The sequence below is a fragment of the Hippichthys cyanospilos genome, chromosome 21, assembly GCF_059441005.1.
Source record: "Hippichthys cyanospilos isolate Australia breed blue-spotted pipefish chromosome 21, RoL_Hcya_1.0, whole genome shotgun sequence".
NCBI lineage: Eukaryota > Metazoa > Chordata > Actinopteri > Syngnathiformes > Syngnathidae > Hippichthys > Hippichthys cyanospilos.
Genome location: NC_142389.1, coordinates 6,276,817 through 6,296,337, shown reverse-complemented (window position 1 = coordinate 6,296,337; position 19,521 = coordinate 6,276,817). Strand labels below are relative to the sequence as shown.

General features: G+C 40.4%; 2 protein-coding genes across 2 annotated transcripts in view; both read right to left on the bottom strand.

The window, feature by feature from the left end:
* The window catches only part of macf1a (microtubule actin crosslinking factor 1a), a 129,660-nt gene extending 113,727 nt beyond the window's left edge, over positions 1–15,933 (bottom strand). Inside the window, 2 exon segments of the mRNA XM_088404550.1 lie at positions 12,808–13,025; positions 15,483–15,933. Coding sequence (XP_088260676.1) covers positions 12,808–13,021 — 214 coding nt within the window. The 5' untranslated portion in view covers positions 13,022–13,025; positions 15,483–15,933.
* A 1,754-nt stretch (positions 15,934–17,687) lies between these two features.
* On the bottom strand, positions 17,688–19,400 carry ndufs5 (NADH:ubiquinone oxidoreductase subunit S5). The gene is made up of 3 exons (XM_088404238.1): positions 19,292–19,400; positions 18,459–18,678; positions 17,688–17,859 (listed from the first exon to the last, which is right to left on the bottom strand). The coding sequence occupies exons 2-3, from the start codon at positions 18,672–18,674 to the stop codon at positions 17,752–17,754; spliced, it is 324 nt and encodes a 107-aa protein (XP_088260364.1). The 5' UTR covers positions 18,675–18,678; positions 19,292–19,400; the 3' UTR covers positions 17,688–17,751.
* Positions 19,401–19,521: the final 121 nt, after the last annotated feature.

Below are 19,521 nucleotides of genomic sequence, written 5' to 3'. Positions count from 1 at the left end.
CTAGGGAATTATTTGGTATTTGTATCCTACTGAAAATGACTGAATAAACAGGTATTTGGATAAATTAAGGTTATACATTTTTGCTTGGTTAAAAAACAATTCTGAACATTGAACACACTCTATAGTCATTTTTTTCTTTTTAGATTATTTTTAACTAAAATTTTAGAGATGTAAATATTAATTGATTATTTACCTAATTTTATTTGTGATTTTTATTTGATTTTAATATTTTTTCAATCGCTGGAAATAGGCGCTGTATAATACGATGTCAGCATAGGAGAGTTTTTTGTTAAGCATCCTAATTAGCATGATTAGCAAATAAAATTGACGTCAAAACAACATAGCCTTGTTGACATCGGTGACAAGTAAAGTCAGCCATTATACTGCGACAAGCTGACAGGATCTACTACAAAATAAAAGTGTAGCAAGGTATGGGTCAGATTTTTGAGAAGCTAAGGTTTCTTTTGGTGGGATGTTACACTTTTTGCTGTTGTTATCTTGACTCTTAATTTTTCGTTTTTTTAATTGAATGACTCAAAAACTCATTTCACCCCAAGTGAATTGTGTTGGGGAAACATTTAGATTCAGAGTGGTGCCCCTTGGGGGCATAAATGAATCCTAACCAAAGTGGGCCTTCCTCTTCACCCTCCCCCTTCTTTTAAGCCCACTTTACACCTTTAAGACCCGCACCACTAGTGCCATACACCCTCCTTTGTTGGAATGCTATTGAGCGATTACATGCTCAGATTAAAAAAAAAAAAACTAGGGGGTGAGGGGTGCAAAAGAGTGCGGCAACTACAGACGGGGACGTAGGCAGGATGGGATTAGCGGGGGAGAATGGGACCCTCCCCCTTTCATTGGGCTCTTTTGATGATCCCTGCTGATGCTTCAATAAAAACACATGATAGCGTTTAGCATCTTGAGCTAATTAGAATTATGGTCAATATGGCGGCATTGTTGTTATACAGGAGTTAAGTGGTGAGTGCCTATTAAGGGGGTCCTCTGACAGGTGGCACACACGCATTTGATGTGTGGCCATTAGTTAGCGGGGTGGGTGGGAAGCGTCAATCGATCTGTCGCTCAATCATCCGCAGGGGGGCGCCGCTGTCATCGATTCGCATCGCCTGTCAGGACGACCTGATTGCTAACAACTACATTTGTTTACTTATTCAAGAATCCTTGAAAATAGATGTTGGAAATTCATAGCCGTAAGACAGGAGAGGTGAAATGCTGGATATATGTGCTAATACTGCCAAGCCCCCACCCTAGCAAAGAGACCCCCCCCCCCAATGCACTGACTATAAATTATATCTAAAAAAAAAAAATTGTATGTCTATCAAAGCCAGTATCCTTTTCAACATTAACATAAGAAAAAAAGCTAATCAACTTTCAACAACTATTATTTTTTACAGTGTTTATATGGGTTACAGCTTAGTCTAAAACTGAAAAAAAAACGTGCATTGACTTCAATTAGAACCAGCAGCCATTTTTAGACCTTTAAATCAAGCCAAATGCTTGATTTAAAAAATTAAATATATATTTCATTGAATCAAATAAATAAATATAAATGTCTGGATTCTGATAAAAATAAAGTAAAAATACATGTTTGGGATTGAAGGAGTTAATAATCTGTATCAGCCCTGAAAAACACAACAAAACACACACTATGCAAGCCAGACAGACATGATGAATGCGGCACAGTAATACACGTACCCACACACACACACACTCACAATGATGGGCCAACACACACATTTCCACATAGTGTCAAATATTTGTGAGTTGCAGGCAGCGGCCCTGGCGACCAATCATCAGGCGTGACGCGCACAATGCGCCTCATTGATGAGGTTACAGCAGCACAAAAAATCAGCAGGCTGCTCATTGCGTAAGAAGTCCGCAAAGGACAAACAGTCTTCAAGTGTCTTTTGCGTCCACTTTAAACCGTGTTATAAAGAGAAAGGTCGGTACTAGATTCCAAAATATGAAACGCACCTGTGTATAGGACGCACCCTTAATTTTGGGGTCAAATTCTGGTATTTCCTGTTTCCGTGTTTAGAACGCACCAAGAGTTTGTGGACGATGTAAAAATCCTAGCAGTTCCTCTTTTGTAAATTCTTCATATTTTCTTGTGTCCATATCAGTAAGTTATATATTTGTTGGGGGTTAAGTGTGTTTCAGATTTCCCACATTCTGAGTGGTCAGTGAACGCTTCACCAATGTAATATTGAAAGCGCTCTAAGCAGCGGTTTCTCTTTTTCTTCGTCACTCGGTTTGTGTTTATTTTACCTTGTTTGGTATCCCCGAAGTTGCGCACCAATCCGTGCTTCACCAAGTTTATGATCGTGTGTACATACCAAAAGACAACAATAAATAAACGAGTCAAATGGAATACCTTTCCGTGTTCTCTAACCAGCGCACTCTTAATTGAACTGGGCCACAAATGGCCCCCGGGCCATAGTTTGGACACCACATCTCCATCAAGTTTTCCCATTCCCTTTATAGCCTCTGAACTTTAATTACAATCATTATCTTTGTCTTCTCGCATCCTTGATTTCCATGGCGACGGAGAAAAAAAAAAGTGTGGGCGTGGCTTGCCTTCACTTCTCGTTGGGCTGCATCCTTACTGGGTCACTCGTCGTTAAGCTGCAGCTACTTCTCTTAACAGGCTTTGCTCCTAATTGAGATGCACTATAATTATCAACCAGCGCACAATCAGCCACAGTGTGAGTCAACCCATGAGCGCTGCGGTTGTTGCAGTCTTACAGTACTGAATAATTCATATCTTCTCAGATCTGGCTTGCCCTGTGTGTATCATTCATTTCTGATGTATCGCTGTCTGCTCTCCTACTTAAGGATATCATTGATTGTCTTATATTGCGTCTGGAAAATTGGACCCTGAAGGCCTCTGAGGAGCTTTGACAGATATGATGTGAAGGCCAGAGGATGTAGTGTGAGATATAATGCAAACACAGCAGTAAAAAACACAATTTGATTAAAATTGTAAGTAGGAAATTTGTGTGTCAAAGGTATTAGCAAGTATAAGTGGTTTGGGGCCTAAGGTATGAATTAAAAAAATAAATATACAGTGGACCCCAGGGTTACGGCGTCCCTGGCTTACTTTTTTTTTTCACATTACTTAGAGGAATCTTAAGTTTTTTTGTCCCGTCTTTACATCATTTTTCCTATTTTACGCACCAACACTTCAAAATTCAAACTTGGCGGTCAGTGTGCGTGCGTATGAGTCGCGTCATATGTCACTACATGCATCACTGCATATGTCATTACAATGCTGGTCTGCTATTGGTCGGTGTCACTGCGTCACTAAAACGCTGCTCTGCTATTGGTCGGCGTCACGGTGTCACTAAGATGCTAATATGCTAAAGACCCGATCTTCAGTGAGTGCTTATGATATTATATTTATTGTGCATTTTAGTGCTTAATTCAAACATTTGAATTGGTTAGGGAATAGCAAATACATTACGGCAATGGGATGTCCCCAATGCAAAAAAAAAAAAGTAATAAAATGTAAAAGATATGTAAAAAAAAATGTATATTTTGTCAGTGTTTGTATGTGTGTAATATTACATTTATATCAATTTGTTGTTGTTGTTGTTGTTTTTTTTACTGTCACGGTTCTTTTGTGGTATTTGCTTTCTGGTTTACTGGATGGCAAACACACACCCGGGAGAAAAATAGATAAGTGAGTGTTTGGACGTGAGGGCATGCATGAAGAAGAAAGTAGGTCAAGTAGATGTCAGGATGGTAGATATGTATGCGTGCGCATGCAGTGTCCTCTTAGCCTTGACTTCCATCAATGAGCAGAGGGAAACACCAGACGAAATTTCATCATGTGACCTCTGCACAAAGCTCATTTAACTATGTGAGGCTTAGTCAAAATATTATAAACATTCACTTTCACAAAGAGAAAACAAAAAAATTGAGCGATAGTCTTGATAGGGTAGCCGAGCAAAGCGTCTTTATCGTCATCCAATCGGAATGCACAGATGTTATCACGTGACCAATGCTGCACACAACCACTAGGGGGCAAAGTGAGTTTAGCGTGAATTTGTTTTTGTTTTTTTGCCTCGTTGATATCGTTCAGGTATAATTTCCAAAGCAATGGCGACTTGAATAATTCTTTCAAAATGACGACGACATTGCTATTCGAACGTTGTCGGCCATGTTTGTTAGCGAGTTGGGATGCGGTGAGCGTCCGCCTCGCGAGAGAAAGAGAGAGAGAGTGGCACACTGACTTTTAATCTGCTCCAATTCCTTCAGAGCGAGCGCGGGTCTCGCATGAATGCACAGCGCGCCGAGGCGGGCCGGGTCAGGCCACCAGGTGCTCACGTCAATATTGCAAACAACACACTTGACGCTAGCAACATAGCTTTAGCTCTAATGCACCCGTTTTCAAATCGGGGTACCAAAAGGTACTTCGAGAAGGGGGTGTGACATTTTTAACAGGGTTACTGCAGGTATCAGCAAATCTAATTTAATGCGGGACATTTTCTTTTCAAATTGTGAACAAATCAAATGGAACATAAAGCAACTCATCTAAACTACAGTAGACGTATTTATCCAAACTACAAGTAGTCGCATGTCCCCGCAAATATGTTTAATGTATATTTATCACATTTGTTATTGCTAAATTGTGTTATAATAACCTTCACACACAATGTTATTAGTGACTACATTTTCCGGCAGGGGATGCTTGGCTGATTTTTAAAAAAAAAAAAATTATGTTGAGAACCACCGATGTATTTTACCACATTTAGCAGAGTTAGTTGGAATCAGACATAGACGAGTTAAATTTCATTTGAAATGAAATTATTAACTCAGGGTAATTGATTTTCTTTACTACTTTAGTACCAAAACCAGTAAATTATTTTAGTATTCTAGTACTAAGGTATTTTATCACTAAAATAACTGATTACTAAAATAATCAATTCTATTATTAATTCAATTAATACATCAATTTATTACTTTAAGTCCTAAAGTAAATTTAGATAATTAAGTGCTAAAATTGGTTAGCACTAAATGAGTTCATTGATCACTTTAGTACTTAATGTAGCGTCCAACAGCACATATGGTCAGGAAAAAAAACAAAAAAAAAAAAACAAAGGATGCTTTGCTTTGCCACTTTCACTTCGGAGAGCGACTCAGCACATGCACACACACATACACACACACGCGCGCACACACAAACACACACTCAAAAGCTGGCCGCGCAAAAGGAAGAACTGATGAGCCTGCGTTGTTAAATATACAGTAGGAGACTGTACTGTAATGCCATCCTTGGGCAACTATTTGCAAGCCAAACACAAACACACACACACACACACACCTATACACAAATACTCAGGCGCACTAAATGAATCAAGGCCTTACACTCACAAACACACACAAAGCCGTATTGGGACAAGTCAGCTTGCCCGCACTAAAAATTTGAACAATGCAAAACACACACACACGACAATCACATATTCACAAGCAGAGACAATTCAAAGATCAGATACAGGCTACATAGACGTAAAATAAAAATAAAAAAATTGCATTACTACTATGTGCATCCATAGAAGACTTAGCAAAAAAAAAAAAGTGTTAATTTAAGGAGTCACTAACACAAGCAACACATAGCTTTTTGTTCCAATTAATTTGCTCTTAAGTTGAAAAGCAAAATATTAAAACAAGCGTACTGTTTTGGGGTTACAGTAGAGATCTGTTCACAAAAATAAGTCATTAACTGGATTATTAATAAATATTTGTTCACAAAAACAGAAATCAATGTAAAGTGTCAGACCTGTTCTCAAAAAGAAATAATTATAAATAAATATCTGTCCACTGAAAAATATTCGACATAAAGCTTCCTGTTTTGAGATTACAGTAGAGAGCTCTTCACAAAAATAAATCAGTAACTTATTTATTAATAAATATTTGTCCCCCAAAAAATACTCAATGTAAAGAGTCAGACCTGTTCTCAAAAATAAATAGTTATAAATATTTCTCCACCAAAAAATATTAAACTTTTGGAATCAAAGTAGAGGTGTTTACAAAAATGTATCATTAACTTGACAGGTAACGAGAGGTGGCACCTAACATGTTGGGTCTTTTTAAAAATAAAAATAAAAATGTGTTTTATGAACTTATATTTTCCCGAAACAATTAATGAATTCAATAGTTCTTTTTAACTTTTTAAAAGAATTTAGCATGTGTTCGTTTCATTGAAAATCTCGATTACCCCCTGATGTTCCTTCAAGTACCTCCAGGGGTACTAGTTACCCCAATTTGAGAACCAGTGCAGTGCAGCGAAAGAGTTAATTATTTATTTGAATTTTTGTACACGTCTTGTGAACCGCCTTCACATAACGAAATTTGAGAACTTCTGATATCCAGTACACTCCACACAAACACACACACAGTAACACACACATTCTATTTCTAAAGTGCATCAGCAATACTGCAGCGGAATTCTTTTTTTATATGGGCCTCCAATTGTTGGCTTTCCTGCTTAACTTCCGCCGTTTCTCCCGTGTGGATTTCAGCTGGCTGACGCAGCAGCTCCAAAGCACAAACACACACACTTCATCTTTAAGGAAAAACACAATTTAGAGGTGAATTTTTCAAACAAGGGCTGGCTAAATTGGGGTGAAAAAAAAAAAAAAAAAAAATCACGTGACAATCTGCTTTTCCACTGACTCAGTTGCGCATTCGACCGGTGTTTTTCCACCAGTGACCCTGGCGCTATGACTGGAGACATCCTGGCATTGTTGTGCGTCTGCAGCGCACGTCAACACAAACACACACACACACACACATGCGCACACACTGCTGTGAATGATTTAAGACCTATCCCGTGTCCCTCCTCGGGTTTCGCTTCAGTCATTCTGCATACCCGAAGAGCCAAGTTCACATTTGTCCCGACACACCAACAGCTGACAAACAAACACACACACACACACACACACACACTTAACATAGATAGGAGTGTGTGCGGCATTTCAAGTTCAAGTCCAAAGAGGGCAGGAACAGGACAAAAAAATAAACACACAAAATAAATTGAAGTTATTGTAACTTACGCGCTTTTAACATTTAATTAAGTGATTCTTTAACATACCACTAGAGGGAACCCATGTCCCAGACTTTTGCGAATCGCTGCTTTACAATGGTTAACTCGGGGCGAAAACATCCTCCACGCATACGCACAAAAAAATGGAATTCACTGTAACATTACGCACACATTCAATGTTTAATTCAGTAATTCTTTAGCATACCACTAGATGGAGCCCATGTACTAGACTTTTGAGAATCGTTGCTTTACGTCGTAGGTGTCGAACTCCAGTCCTGGAGGGCCGGTATCCTGCACATTTTCCAGTTTTCTCTCCCCAACACTCCTGATTCAAACGATTAGCTTATTAGCAAGCTCTGCAGGAACTTGTTAATGATCCTAATCATTTGAATCAGGTGTGTTTGACAGAGAAGGTTCGAAAAAATGCAGAATACCGGCCCTCCGGGACTGGAGTTTGACACCTGTGCTTTACGTTGTTTAACTAGTGGAGAAAACATCCTACACACACAAAAACAAAAGCAGTAACATTATGTACACTGAACATTTAATTCAGTGATTCTTTAGCATACCACTAGAGGGAGCCCATGTACCAGACTTTTGAGACTCGCTGCTTTACGATGTTTAACTAGGAGAAAAAACATCCTGCACCAAAAAAAGGGTTTCTTTAAAAGTTAACGGAAGGGCAAGCATAGTGTTGCCATGGTGCTGAAAAAGCAATCTAAATGTCAGCCTAACGCGCACACACGCGCGCTCTTAAACCCGGAGGAGTTGTATTTCATTAACATAATCAATAATTAAAAGGCCCGGCTCCATTTCATCACACATGTGACCCGAGCCCACTGGCTGTCAATGTCAGCGGAGGCTTTCGTTTTTTTTTTTTTTTTAAATGGCACAGGGATTACAAAACAAGGGGGGCAGCACTGCGGTAAAAGGGATGGGGGGGGGTCCCCCACATGGAATTCTCGGCACTGGACGTTTACCCCGCGTGCACGGCAGCGGCTTTGATATTTACAGTACAAACACAAGGTGACGGATGCTAGGCGGCGCCGTGGCAAAAACTCCGTAAAAGTGCTTCCGCCACCAGATCCCAAAGTACACAAGTGATTAGAATAGGAAGAAAAGGGCAGCCAGAGCCGAGCGGTTGGAAGCGGAGGTTGTCTGAAAATATCATAGAAATTATAATAAACTATAATTGGATATTTTGTTAGCTATGAATGAAATATGACAAACAACACTCACTAAGCAGCATTGTTCAGTTAAAAGGATCGTCCACTTATATAGCCACACACTCAAAAAAAAACATTTTGTCTATAATTTGGTAACTAAATCATTTTTAGCAAATATAATCAGATATTTTGCTAAATGTTTATTAAATATACGAAACAGCGCTCACTAAGCACAATACTGTTCAATGTTTCAATTGAAAATGACATCACCTGTGCACAGGTAATATAACCTGCTGGTCATGTGACTGTGCCATGACTGGTCATGTGACTGTGCCGTGATTGGCCGTGGGCTGAGCCTTCTACGCAGGTGATATCAATTTTCAATCCAAAGCAAGTGGAAAATGTGTTTTAAAGAGGATTAATTGGACAGGAAAAATAATTGCGTAATGTTTTATTGCTGTAGATATTTTTTTTTCTTTTTTAATCTGACATTAAGTCTTACTTGGCAATAGACGGCAATATACTACATCAGAAAAAATGTTTTTTGCGCAATTTTTATGTTTACGCTTGCATTAAATAACACTACCAAACAAGCTATACTGTTATTGGTATTGTCTGGAAAAAAAAGTGGTATCAAACATCCCTACACTATCTCTAGTTTTGATATAATTTTATTCAAATCAAGCTTCAGTAAAATAGTCACAATGCTCAGTAAACTTTATCAAATGATATATTTGATAAAACCAAAACTTAAAAGCTACATCTGTAATAGCGCAGAGAGAGTAAAAGATGCCTTTAGAGAAAGGTAGCCCGATATCAAAGTTTTTCAAAGCCAAAGATTTCCAAAGCGAGACCTAAACTGCTTACGGATGTCATGATAAAAATGCAATTCTAGCTTGAATTTCATATCTTTAAATATATGCAATCAGTAAGTTTCACATTTAAAACTCATAACAGAAGCTTTTTTGAATTGGTTATATCACTCTGCAAAGTAAGTATTTCCTTTCAAGTTTAAAGTTTCAATTTTGACCAAGCGTTATTTCATTGGACTCATTTTTCCTGATTCAGAGACAGCGCCGCACGTGGTTGACACTATCTCCCAAGATGGCCGCCCGGTGAAATCTAGCTTCACTTTTTGCAAAGAAATTAATGTTTATTTATCATCTTTCCTGATAGATTTGACTGATTCTTGGATTGCTTCACAGTTTTTTTTCTAGTCCTTAAATGACACTTGACAGGGATCTATGCAATACAACCAAATGTTGAAAGTTGTGGGAAAAGTATGAAATATGATACTATAAGAAAATCTGTAATGATCAAAATTCAAAATTGGAATAATTGTCCGGGGAAAACTTTGCTTCGTATTCAAAATAATTCATTTGCATCACTCTCCTGCAAAACAACAAAAAAATGGACCTGGTCAAGTAGTTTTCAGTTAACAGTAGAACTGCAGCATCACACTTTTTTTTCTACTCCCCTGAACGACAGTAATCTATGCAATGGCACCAAAAGATGACAGTCACTCAGCTGTAGTTAAAAGTGCAAAAACAAATATGATACAATGAGAACCAGTTATGATCAGAGTCCAAAATCATAATACTGAGCAAAAGTCTAGAAATCTGAGTAAAACATAAGTCATTTGCATCCAGATCACCAACCCATGCAAGTTTAAATCAACCTCTTGCAAAACGACCCCTAAAAATGGACCTGGTCCACTAATTTTCAGCAGAATTGCTGCCAAAGCTCTTGTGCAGATGTACCTAATAAAATGACCCATGACTCCTCTTGTCTTTGTTACCTTTATATCGTTCCAGGACATCTTCGTAAGCCTGAGCGAACTGCTTCTCCTGGGAGTGGTTGTACGGCAGCAGGCCGGGTACGAATCCGGCCATGGTGCTTTGAGGGTCGGACTACCGCAGTGACACCGCACCGCCGGCTGTCTGGCTGACTAGATATCTCCCCCTCCCCGGCGTCCTAATCAGGGTCGGGCTGGCTGCATTCGGCACGCAAATATCCCGTCGAATCGTCGGTAAAAGCAGCACGAAAAAAGTCTTCAGGGGTGGAAAATGTTCGATGGAGGTTACATAAATGTTATCTATCCATCATCGGCGTGCTGGTTGGAGCGCGCCGACACACGCTCACAGCTCGGCGGCTTCCTCCGAGGAGTCCCTCCTTAAATAGATCAGCATCAACCGGCGACAGCTGTTCAGAAGATGACGGGACGGAGCTCCGGCTCACACGCCCATACGGCACAAGGCGAGCTGGGGGGGGGGGGGAACCGAGAATGTCCGTTTCCAAACCGGCAAAGTAGGGGGGCAGCTATCCGGACCCACGCTTCCTCTCCTGGGCTTGCGTACGTCAGCGAGCCGCCCCAGTGCTTCCCGGAGCTTCTTCTTCTTCCCAGCCGTAAATGGCCGCTCGGAACGCCAAATTCGGGAATTCTGCGCCCGCCTTCGAGGGAGTTACTTTCTTGGGCTGCGTGCCGGGATTCGGCACGGCCTGGCGTGGCTGTCTTACATCCCTCTCTGCCGGCCACCTCAGGAAGCGCCGACGCCGCCTCAGGAATCTCAAAGCCCGGCGGCCAAATGAGGCTGCTAGCACGCCAAGCTAACCGGCTGGCTAATCAGGATTCAAGAAAAGCTAGGGCTGTAGCGCCCCTATAAGGCTAACAGTGGCATTACAAGATCATGAAAGCCTTCCAACAGACTGCAATAAATAATGCCATAAAGATGATAGATAGATAGATAGATAGATAGATAGATAGATAGATAGATAGATAGATAGATAGATAGATAGATAGATAGATAGATAGATAGATAGATAGATAACAAAACAGAGAGAAAGAAAGAAAACCGAACAAACAAAGGAGCAAACAAACAAATATTTTACAACATCAACATTTCAGGGTAGTTTCTGCGCTGCTCAGTGAGTAAATCTGTAATCTCCCACTGTACACAAAGGCAACGACAAGGTACAAACTGAATCGGTGGTATATACCGCCATCTAGAGGCTAAATGATGGAATTGACGACTCACAATCCATATACATGCTGCATTTGACTTGGTGACCTATTTGCTATGATGTAGCCTCCTTTATTGTATGGCATTTCGTCCCGTCCTTTAAACCCATCGTGGGATAATCTCCATAAAGAAGCTTCGACAGTGAACGACGCACAGATTATGTCATTAATCCATAAGGGATTAACGTAAAGATTGATACATAATGCGCATTGTCGTCGGGGTGCATTGAGAAATGTCAGTGTTGTATAATAATTTATATATTATAATAATATAATTATTATAAACTGTTTACATATAACTAACCTTATATCAGCGAATGTTTGACCTACATACTACTTATTAAAAAATAAAGAGAAAGTATCAAAATAACGGCATAGAAGTAATTATCCAGTTTTTTTTTTATCTTAAAAAAAAATAAAAATTCAAGAATTGAAACTACAGGTATTCCTAGTCAATGTATGAATGTTCATGCTCTATTCAGATAATATTGTTTGATTTCTTGGATTTTATTTACGCTTTTGCTAAACGCATTTTCGTCACGTTTCTCACACCTGTCACGTGCAGGTGGTGAGTGGCCAGTAGAGGGCGCTTAAATATCATTTTTTTTAATTTAATTGAAGCACACTGCTACAAAAAAAATGTAGTTAATGATGGGGAAAGATGTTTATCTGTTGGTGAGGTGGTTCCACATAAAAGTGCAGCTGATTGATAGATGGAGATGATGGGACAGAAATGACAAATTGCCACTAACCACAGGAGCACAACTTATGTAGCATTCCTAACATATTTTGGAGTACAATGCCAACAATAGGCAACCAAATCTTGCTAGGACATTTTTTTCCCCACATAACCTCCCCCAAGGTCTTCCTCGCGGCACTTGGCCAAACTTTCCCTACTTCCAAGGTTCACTTCATCAGTCTGTCTACTCCATTTTGCCTTGAAAAAGTCATTAACTCCTACGCCTCTTCCACCGTTTTCTGTCTCTTTCAGTTTTTGTGCCCTCTTTTGACGCCCGTTGTCACCCTCTACCACCCCCACCGCCGTTGCTTTCATCACCATGACAACAGGGGGAGGTGGGGAGTCAGAGGGACACCACATCGCCATGGCAACAGGGGACTAAAGAGGCTGCCTGTCGAGGAAAAATAATTCCTACAGGCGGGACGGAGGACGCCTAAATGACATGCTAGTTTGGATGTGAGGGGTCCTGGTTAATTGCAGCGTCTCCGTGGAAATATCTGAGCTGTCAATCACGTGGCCCGCGAAAGGATTCCGGGTCGGCATTCCAGCCTTTGTCCTCGTTGGGATCGGGGTCAACGCAAACACGGGCAAATCGTCCATGATACGGCCGGACGCAAATAGCGAGACACAATGGGGCTTCAAGGCTGAGTGGGCTCGGCAACCCTGATATGTTAGGACCGCCAGTCGGGATCATTTTGCATCATGGCGCCGCTAGTTCATAGTCCAGAACCGCGTAACGGACTGCAAGTTGTCTTAACCATAAGGCCGGAAAAAAATAACTAAACGAGAATTGACACTAAGAAACATTTCTTCTTACCTGCCACGCGGACCACCGCCCTCTCGGCCGGGTCCAAAACAGAATCCTGGCTCCTGCGCTTGCGACGCTCGTGCTTGGACAGGTTCCAGGGAAGCGTGTCCCCCGGCGAGGCGCCGTGCAGCGGCGAAAGCGAGCCCCCCGAGCGCTCGCTGCGGAAGGACGGCTCGCTCACGCACGAGCGTTCGCTGAGGGTGTCGTCGTCCGAGGACTCCATGGGCCTGCCGGGAACGATAGATGTTTTTAATCCAGCATAAAGAAAAACATAATTTAAGATTTACAGTTATGATTAAATCCATCCTCCCATTTTTTTATAGTTCCTGTCCTGCTAAGGTTCACTGTGAGCAAGCCTGTTTAGCTAATGCTAGCTACTGTAGCAAAATAAAAAAAATAAAAAAGTTGTGTTTTGAAAAGTTGTTTGTTACCCTTAGGTAGCGATAGCAGCAGAACTGGTCAGAAAATTTTAGGGAATTATAAGGCTTAAGGTAAATGTGAGCTAATGCTATTTACTGTAGCAAAGCTAAAGCTATCTATTATTGCAATAAATTCATTGTGTTTTGAAAAGTCGTCCTTAGCTCACGGTAGCAGCAGAACTGGTCTAAAAAATTGTGAAATATAACAAATATCGGCTGATCATCCTGTTTGGGGTTACTGTAAGCTAATGCTAGCTATTGTCGCATAGCTAATGGCAACTATTGTCACAAGAAGTTGATTGTTTGAAAAAATGTTAGTTGCCCGTAACTAGCACGAGCAGAACTGGTCAAAAAAATTTAAGGATAAAACATTTACAGGCCAATCAACCTGCTCAGGGTCGCTGTGAGCTAGCTATTCTAACTAATGCTAGCTATCGTAGAATAACAAATGCTAGCTAGCTTACAACAAAGATGTAATACTTTCCTTTTGTGCTACTGCACTTAATGAAGTGTCCGTGTGCGTGTGTGTGTGTGTGTGTGTGTGTGTGTGTGTGTGTGTGTATGTGTATGCTGAGGCGCCATCCTCACATTAACTACCGGTAATCAATTGAGTAAAAAAAAAAAATCAATGACAATGAATAGCCAGTGAAATTGGATCCCGTCAGGTCAATGAAAGAGCTTCTTCAAATGCTCTTTAGCCCCAGAATGCTAATATGCTAATATGTGGAGAAGTGACCATTAAAAGGCTTAAATAAAGTTAGCCGCAGTAAATATGCTAACACGCGCTAATGTTTAGCTTTTTTTTTAAACATTTGTGGCGCTTCGAAAGGGACTTGAATGATGGTCTTTGTGTACATGGTGAACTCGTAGACTAAACATGGAGGCTTTTGGATAAAAGGTGGTTCTGGCGCCACTTCCTGAAGGACTGTCACCATGGAGACGGTACAAAGAGGGTCACCAAGTTTGTTTGGAGAAATGCAGCCTGGGAATTTGTATTTGGGGTTCTGGTTCTGGTGTGTTTACCTTTCTGGTTCTGAAGTGTTCTCAATGACATCATGGTGAAAAGTCTTCAATGTTTGGCGCCTTCTGTGAGTTTCATTTTCCACGTTGTGTCTTTTTTTCTGCGCGTGTGAGTTTATAAGCGTAAAAGTGAGTGAGTCAGCGTAAAAATAGCACAGCGGTCGGGAAACTTCAGAACCCGAACCCTGTCATTAAAGTTCTACGAGATCCAGATGACATCACTTCCTGTCTACCCCCAGCTCATTTTACACTGTGAATCTTGTCAAGGTTTTTATTTATTTATTTATTTATTTATTTATTTTATCATGACCCTTCTATGTATTCCCTGAGTGTGTCTATTTTGGCTTTGCGTGGCTCTTTCCAGCCGCCTCTGACCCAAATTTTGGGCAAACGAGCATCTTACCATACCCCGTAAATTCTGCCTAGCAACAAAATATAAGTGAGTCAAATATATTTCTGTTTTTTCCAATGGGTTTATTTTTATATTATTGTACTTTATTATATGTGTTTTCAAAAAATAAGGTGCATCATTTTAATTTGTATTTACTTTAATGTTTTCTAATTGCTTTATTTTATTACGGTACATTAAAAAAACATATTCCAACTTCCATTCTTTCCTGACATGGGGTAATTTTATTTTTTATTAACGAGGGAAATCTACAATCCATTTTTTTAAATGAGTTTAAATAAAAAAATAAAAACTAAATTAAAAAAAACATTTTTATTATTTCCTAAGAGGTACTTTAATTGAAGTAGTTGATTTTTTTTACTTTACTTCATTTTATTTTGCTTTAATCTTATTTTATGAAAGGAAGCACATCATTTTAATTTGTATTTATTTTTGTGAAATTTTACATTTTTATTCAATTAATACTATACTGTGACTTCTGAGATGTACTAGTTTGTGATGGAGTTCTGCTAGTGACTGAGGGATGATAGCGTTGCCCGCATCCTCTTTTGTCCATTCGGCCAATTGCAAGCCAAATGTCAATTGCCCTTTTCATACAGTGGATCACAATTCATCCAGAAAAAAAAAAATGCAGTCTGTGTATGTGTGCGGTTGATGCAAAATAAGAGTGGTCAGCCTAATGCTGAAAATGAAAGGCCACTTTATGAATACAGCTCTGCTAGTAAATGTCTCGAACTCTAATTGAATCCAAATGTCGTTTGGATTGATCTTCCCGCGATGCCGACGGGAGTCGGATGAGTTGAAAGCGGTCTGAGTGAGCTCCGGGAGCGGCTTACCTTCAGCGGGCAGCGGCGCTCCAGCTAGCCGGGCTCCGAGCGTGGAAGGCCGGTGTGCCTCGCCGCCACTGCTCCCCCCCTCCTCCTCCTCCTCCTCCTCCTCCGCCGCCTCCGGATGGATGAAGAAGAATGTCTTCCGCTTTTTGACCGGACGTGCTCGGCGGAAGAGTAAAAAGAGCGAAAGTGACGGTGATGGATGGTGCGAATGGACCGCTACTTCCTCGTCCTCCTGTCCGGGGAGCCTTCACCCTCGGCCGGTCACACGCACGCCGTCTCTCCCTCCGCTGTATGCTGATTCCGTTCGGCGGTTAACCCATGACGAGCAGAACCGGAACGCGGCTGCTGGCGGACATTTCGGGGTGCTTCTGAGAGCCGGAGTGGGCTTGTGGTGAGGGGGGGCTCCTCCTGCCTCGTCATCGTGCTTGGCCCGGTCCACGTGCACGCGGAGCACGCTCGCTCACGCCTTCCGCGTGCACGCGCAAGGAGAGAAAAACTGTGAGGGGAGGAGACGGATACACTACTGAAATGTTTTCATATTATTGAGCTCATGTAAACCACTTATTTTTAGTTAAATATTCCAATTTATGTATTCAAATAACAAGTTTTCGCTAGTTAGTGGTGCGTTTTTAATAAAAACAAGTGAAACGTTAACAAAGTGAAAAACTCTCACCTGATTTTACTTTTCACACCCATGCAGAACAAATGCTTTTTACTCACGTGGTGCTCTTATGCACACTTGTTTTTTTTTTTTCACTCATGAGTGAAACACACCGGTGAAACGCTCTCATACATAGAACTGATTGTTTTCTCACCGTCCTGAAATGTGTTTACATACACGGCGCTCTCATAGAAGTGACTTTATTTCCCCACAAGTGAAATTATGTTTATTTTTCTCTCGCATGAAGAACTGAAATGTTTTCACAGACATATGGTGCTATCATATACACTACTGATATGTTTTCATTTGTGAAACGCACTAGTGAAATGCTCTCATACATACAACTGTTTGCTCACAGCCCAGAAATGCGTTTACATACATCATTTTCTCATACACATGACTTATAAGCGTAAATTTAGCGAGTTATGTGCGAGGATTTCAGTAGTGTGAGAGGTCATCTTAAATGAGGTGCTGTCATTGAACGCAAGGCGTCGACGTCTTGACATATTTGCACCATAGACTCACCGCTCACATGCTCGTGACGTCATCGCCCGCTTGTTCGGAATCCTCCCATACACAGCTGTGTGCGAGTTTGATTTGGGCAATTTATTAGGTACAGCAGCACTCTCGTAATGAAAGGACCACTTCACTTTTCTTCAGTATTAAGACTAAAAAAATATCAGGGTGCAGAGGCTTTGGGGAAGAGTCTGAACTACTCAGGATAATCCCAAATCTGTCTTTCCGAACCCCCAGCCGAGAAAGTGACGTTTCATCAGGATTAACTTTTGTTTTAATTAAATCTTAGCTAGCATGTAGCCTCCATTTGCTCGCTGCTGTAACTGTTGATTGCTAACTTATTTTTTATCTATTTACAGTCAGTGCCGAAGATAAACTCAAGGCAAATGCTGGTCCAAATGGTTTTTGTTGAAATTGTGACACCTAGCGGGCACTTTTTAAATTACACTCCGAATTTGACTGGGCAGTGATTCTCAGTCTTTTTTCAGTGATGTAGCCGTTGTGATTTTTTTTTTTCGGAATAAAGAGCGTTTGGGTCGAACCATTTTGATATGGAAGAGATTAGTTTCTACCGTTAACAAATTATGAATATTCTACATAAAATAATTTCAATGAATTTAAATGATATTTTTTGCTCATATTTAGGCAACTTCAATTAAAATAATTTTGCATGGATTCCACTTTTAATGTATTTTAAGTCATTAACCTATTTGATATTCAGAAATGACAGCAAAAGTTTGTTTCCCATGACGTGTAAATTTTTAATTTTTACTAATTTAGCATTTATCCCATTAAAAAATGTCACAACGAAACGTTCCCTATGCTTTTCCCGTTGGCGCCACCTTGTGGTATTTTGTTGACGGTGATTTTGTCATACTGAAAATGTGAAAAATTTTACCCGAAATGTTGCTTTATGCTACAAAAACAGAAATCACTTAACAAAAATGTTTTCTTTAGGCTACAATGCACCCTGTCTCAGGATAGTCTTGACATCCAAAAATACTGAAGGAAAGTAAAGGCAACGCAAGAGCAAAGACTGAAGTTTTTATTAACCGAGAGGGGAGGATTTTTACTGTACACAATGACATTTGAAGTTCACGGCTTGGGCTGGTTGTCCTGGCCCGTGTGGTGGGGGGGCGGCGTGTAAGTGCCCTCCTTCATCATCTTCTCGCGCTGCTGGTGGATGGCGTACAAACGGCGGTGCTGAAACCCCCGAGAAGGCAAAATGAGTCGGAAACAACATCATCACCGCTTTTTGTATATGCGCGTAGGGAATAATTCTTATGAATTTGATTGTTGCACTGATGGAGAAAAAAAAAACTTGTGCTGCACTTAGTATATAATATTATTACAATTAGCAGTCAAAATGTCATTTCCAGTCATTTCAAATTCCAATTTTTTTCTAATCGTATTTTTCAAAATGGGTCTCAATTAACAGCTACCACTGTATATATTTGGAATCAGGTAAGAAACTCAATGCCATTTCACACTGGTAAATAATAAGGGTGAGAAAAGCAGAGGCTTTTGTCATGCAAACATGCATGTAGGAAACATTGCCCTCTGGTGGTAGGATGAAAAAGTGTTTGGTTTGACATGTACGGTAGCCAGCTTTTTAACTTAATATCGCCAAGGATCAGCTTCATTAATTGTGGCAACCAATATTGTGATCACGATTAAAATTTGATTCATTGTGCAGCCATAGTGTGTGTGTGTATGTATGTAAAAAATAAATATATACACACACACAGACTATATAATATGCACATCTTCTGCAAATTAAAAAAAAAGGCCCAATAATTTACCAATTTTTGCCTGTGCATGCACTCGTAGAAGTCCTCAAACTCCTCTCGGCACTCTCGCTTGGCACGGGTCTGCCCGATGCCGTGGGAACACTCGACCAACTCCTTCTCAAAGGCGTGGCAGCGCGCCGCCTGCTGGTTGGGTTGCTTCCCACTCTGCAGCAGGATCCACTGGTCCACGTCCACGCCCAGACGCGACTGCAGATCCACAAAGGGCATCGTGCTGGGGAACCAAATGGAGCACTTGAAATGAATGGCATATTCTGATGGAATGGGCATTTCTGAAGAACATGTTTTGTTTAAGTTGGTTGTCAATCAATCAATCGATCATTGATTGATTGACTGTTGGTTGTGTTGGATAATTAAAATCGTATATCGTAAAATCGTATATCCCATAAAATCAAACAAAGTTATTGTACTTATAAATAGTGTTTTTTAGCAATAAAACATTACAGTATTGCTAAATATGTTATAACAATGTAAAATTTACAAACACGCGAAAACGTTTGCCATTCGAGTTATCACAAATCCGTCAATTTTACGTCTTTTTTAAGGATTCAAACTGGCACTAGCAATACACAAACGTCATCAAAGTATTTGTTACAACCACTGTATTCTCAGAAAAGTTGATCCGTTTCCAAATGTCTTATGTCGGCTAGTTGTTAGCACGCCAGCTAGCCAAACAGCCAACGTCAATGACATTTCGAGAGAACACAGCGAGCCGAATAAATAACGAACGTCAGCAGCAACCAATGCCCGCATTAACGTTTACTTTCAATTAAGAACTCTTACTTAACTTTATAACATCGAGATAAATCCGAAGGAAGCAATTTTACCGTGTTTTGTAGGCGTCGAATTAACCTTCCTGCGGATATGCGAGATCTGCTTTACGACCGTCGAAAATACACTTCCGTAAACTAGGGAGAAGATGTCGCGACGAGGCCTACAGACTTGTGCTACTGCTACCTAGCGGACAACGTCTGTCACTACAACAACATTTTATCTAAAATTAGATTTCGCTCGATATTGTCCATCCATATAATAATTGACCCTTTAATCCAAGAAT